Genomic DNA, 3,965 nt, shown 5'->3' on the forward strand with positions numbered 1-3,965 from the left:
AGGAGAATACACAGTGGTAGGGAAAAAAAAATCTAGTATACAATTAAAAACTTCTGCTAGAATATTAACAACTAAATCACCACCTAAGCCAATAGAAATAGGTCAATTTTTTTTTTTTTATATTTTGGATAAATCCTGATGTTCATTTTCAAAAAAAAATTTTATTACAATTTTTTTGTAGGGGTTAATGGAAATGTAAATAAAAGTGTTGATAGACCAAAAACTGCTATTATTTTACCAACATACCAAAATAAAAGACCTAGTGTTACAATAAAAAAAATAAAAAGTTCAAATGAAGAAGAGCAAAGAAATAGGTTAGCCACATTACAACTATTAGAAGAACACGGTATAGAAATGTTAGAAGGAGAAGATATTAATTTAGTCGCTTCTGCCGTAGGAAGTGGACAAACAATTGTTCTCACAGGTATAGGTTGTCGCTAAAATGTTGAAACTTTTACAAAAAAAAAAAAAAAAAAAAAAAAAGTTTCGATAAATGACTACAAAAAAATGTGATTTATTTTTAATTTGATTTTTTTTCATCTACTAACAGAAGCTGGAAAACAAGCTTTAAGCTTAACTGGAGAAAAACCGACAAAAATAAAACCGATTAAGAGACCTAGTTCTGATAATTCTTATGATTTAAATACTGTTAAAAATTTCAATGCAAAGTCAAATGTGGAAAAATCAACTCCTAAAAAGAAATTTTTAAAAATAGACAATTCTCCCATCATTGAGGTAATCATCAAAGATTCAAGTAATCAAAAGTTTAATTCCTTTTTTAAAACAAAAAAAAATTTTTTTTGTTTTTTAGTTTGACACGTCCATAGAGGATATAAATAAAAAATTTGAAGAAGCCAAACGTGAAGCAGAACAGTACAAGAATTATATACGAAAAAACAAAGAGAAGCAGAAGAATATAGGAATAAATTAGAAACTATAACAATGTCAGTGTGCAAAACACAATCCAATGAAGAGGAAGAAATCGATTTGGAACTTGAAGAAGAGGAAGAGGAGGAGGAGGAGGAAGAAGATGAAGATGAAGAAGAAGGTTTGGAGGATTTCGATGGAGAAGGTGAATGAATTATTTAATTATATTAAAGGGCTTTAATTATGTGATAATTCTTCCTAAATTAGGATAAGAATGTCAGAGGATGAAAAAAAAAAAAAAAAGAAATTCATGGCATGAAATTTTAATCGTGTATAAAAGTAAAAGCCGTTTGAGCTAATACAAAATTTTTTTTATATATATATATATATATATTAAGCTTTATATCATCATCTTGGAAAAAAACAGTATATTTTTCAAAATTATGTAAAATTTTATTATAAGAAATGATAGTTTTTATATTTGAAATAAATAAATAAGCTTATATTAAGCTAAAAAAAAAAAAATATCTACCTCAATAAAATGGTTGTTTTGGTAGATACGAATGATAATTTCATTGAATGTTAGTTTAGACGAGGGGATAGAAGAATATTTATAATTAAGATATTTTTAAAAAGATTATAATAACAACAAATCATGTGATTTTGTTTTTTTTTTTTTTTTTACAACTGTAATTAATACTATAAACGTAATTTATTATTTTTTACACTAATAAATAAAAACATATAAATAAAAATGAAAAAAAAATTTATCACTTTTTGCACTACAACCAATACTGATTGAATTGAATTGAATATTAATAACAATATTAATACAATTGAAATACAACATTATTATTATTATTATTATTGTTATTATTTTTTTAAGAATTGTTGAAAGTAAGACTTTATATATATATATATATATAAACGAAAAAATTATGCATTTTTTTTTTTTTTTTTACAAAGAGAACTACAATTACAAAAAGTTAGTTCCTAATTATTTTGCCTTGTAATATTTAATATAATAATAATAATAATAGCCTTTTGTATATATATAAGTATTTTAGACCTGTAAGATTTAGTTGATAAAAAAAATGTACTGCTGAATGGTATAAGTATTGAATGATGAGAGTTATTTGTAATAATATATATATTTATTGTTTAATTATTTATATTTTTTATATTTATAAAAAATTCTGACTAGTATTTTATTTTGTGAGCATTTTCTTACTTTAATCGAATTTTTTACAACTAAAACTAAATGACAAAATCTTATAATAATACTAAAAAAAGTTTTTTTTTTTTTGTTTATAATTAAATTACACGGAATGAATTGTATCGATAAAAACTTTAACATTATCAGGATCTGTATCTGGATAAATACCATGTCCCAAATTTGCTATGTAATTTTTTTTTCCAAATTTTTCAATCATGAGTTTAGTTTTTTCTATTAATTCATCTTTTGGTAAATACAGAGCACATGGATCAAGGTTTCCCTGAAGAGTAATACTGTTATCACTTTTATTCCTAGCAATTTCAGGTTCAATCGTCCAATCAATTCCAACTGCATTGTAACCTGATTTTGATAATTCTAAACATAAATTTATTTTTTTTTAATTATATATAATTTTAATTTGTGCGATAAAAATTAAAAAAATTTAAATGTAACTAATTTTTTGTTTTTTTACCATTGATAGCATAATGTGCACCTTTAGTGAAAATAATTAATGGTACATCAATTTCCTGTTTAACTGTTAAAACTATTTTTTGTAGGAATGGTAATGAGAAGTTGTTAAATAAGTCAAGCCCTAAATATTCTGCATGGGATTCGAAAACCTGCAAGTTATATAGTTAGGTAGAGCAATATCACATACGAAAAGAAAAGGAAACAACCAGGTAATACCTGTAGAACTTGAGCTCCAGCTTTAGCTTGATTTATTAAATGTTTAGTTACAGCATCTGCTATTACATTTAATAGAATTTTACTTTTTTCTGGCCATTGATACAACCATTTTTTTGCCTTAGACATTGTTTTAGATGTACCTCCTTCTATCATGTATGCAAATAAAGTCCAAGGAGCGCCAGCAAATCCAATTAAAGGAACTTTTCCTTCCAAACTGTTTCTTGTTAGTGTAATAGCATCGTAAACATACTTTAGTTCGGTTTTAATATCTGCGTTAAAATTTAGTTTTTCAACATCTTTAGGTGACTCCAAGGGATCAGGAAAAAAAGGACCTACACCAGGTTTCATTTCCACTTTCATTCCTAAGGCTTGGGGTATGACCAATATATCTGAAAATATTATGGCTGCATCCAAGTCAAATCGACGAATCGGTTGTATTGTGACTTCGCAAGCTAATTCAGGAGTAGTACAAATAGTAAAAAAATCATGTTTTGATCGAATTTCTCGAAATTCCGGTAAATAACGTCCAGCTTGTCTCATAATCCAAACTGGAATTTTATCAACTTCTTCACCATTGATAGCTCGAAGAAGCCTATCATTTAACAAAGGAGGAAAATTCATTTTAAGTATTTAAAGGTAAACTACTTTATTTATTTTTTTATTATTATTTATTGCAAACATTTACAAATACAGAAATAGAAAATTTAACTTTTAGTAAAATAAAAAAAATAATAATAATTATATTAACTCATAGAGATAAAAACCAATATGGAGGATTGTTGATATTTTTCATCTCGTGACATTAGTTTCTAAAATGCCGGTACGTTTTTTAAAACTTTAAATTATTAATTTTTAAAATATTTTTAATTGAATAATAAATTTATTTTATCAAAATTAAATTGAATAATTCAAATAAATTTTTTCCTTATTGTTACAGGCTGATTTTGAAGCATTTCGTTCCATTCTTTATTATTGTGTGGCAATACTAGCTCTACCTATTTCAACATTTTTTTCAACTAAATTTATTTTATTTGACAGTAAGAGACTTTAAAACCTCAATATTTCATTATTTACTATTTTAAAATTGGAAAACCAAAACTTATCGAACTTCAACCGAATGTCTAAATAATTAAAATTTTCCTTACAGAAATATTTGGGCCTGATAATGTTTCTGGAAATGTTTATGCAGCTATTT

General features: G+C 25.1%; 2 protein-coding genes across 2 annotated transcripts in view; one reads left to right on the plus strand and one right to left on the minus strand.

The window, feature by feature from the left end:
* Positions 1 to 1,080, plus strand: part of Phum_PHUM522990 (ga binding protein beta chain, putative) — a gene marked incomplete at both ends in the record, with an annotated part of 2,151 nt that extends 1,071 nt beyond the window's left edge. The window contains 4 exons of the mRNA XM_002431316.1: positions 1 to 35; positions 182 to 424; positions 551 to 764; positions 870 to 1,080. Coding sequence (XP_002431361.1) covers positions 1 to 35; positions 182 to 424; positions 551 to 764; positions 870 to 1,080 — 703 coding nt within the window. The remainder of the gene's footprint in view (positions 36 to 181; positions 425 to 550; positions 765 to 869) is intronic.
* A 1,106-nt stretch (positions 1,081 to 2,186) lies between these two features.
* Positions 2,187 to 3,391, minus strand: Phum_PHUM523100 (Uroporphyrinogen decarboxylase, putative; the record flags this gene model as incomplete). The annotated part of the gene is made up of 3 exons (XM_002431317.1): positions 2,187 to 2,458; positions 2,556 to 2,703; positions 2,771 to 3,391. 3 exons carry the CDS (start codon positions 3,389 to 3,391, stop codon positions 2,187 to 2,189), a joined length of 1,041 nt encoding a protein of 346 aa, XP_002431362.1.
* Positions 3,392 to 3,965: the final 574 nt, after the last annotated feature.

This window comes from Pediculus humanus, genomic scaffold, assembly GCF_000006295.1.
Source record: "Pediculus humanus corporis 1103172108284 genomic scaffold, whole genome shotgun sequence".
In the NCBI taxonomy this organism is placed as follows: domain Eukaryota; kingdom Metazoa; phylum Arthropoda; class Insecta; order Psocodea; family Pediculidae; genus Pediculus; species Pediculus humanus.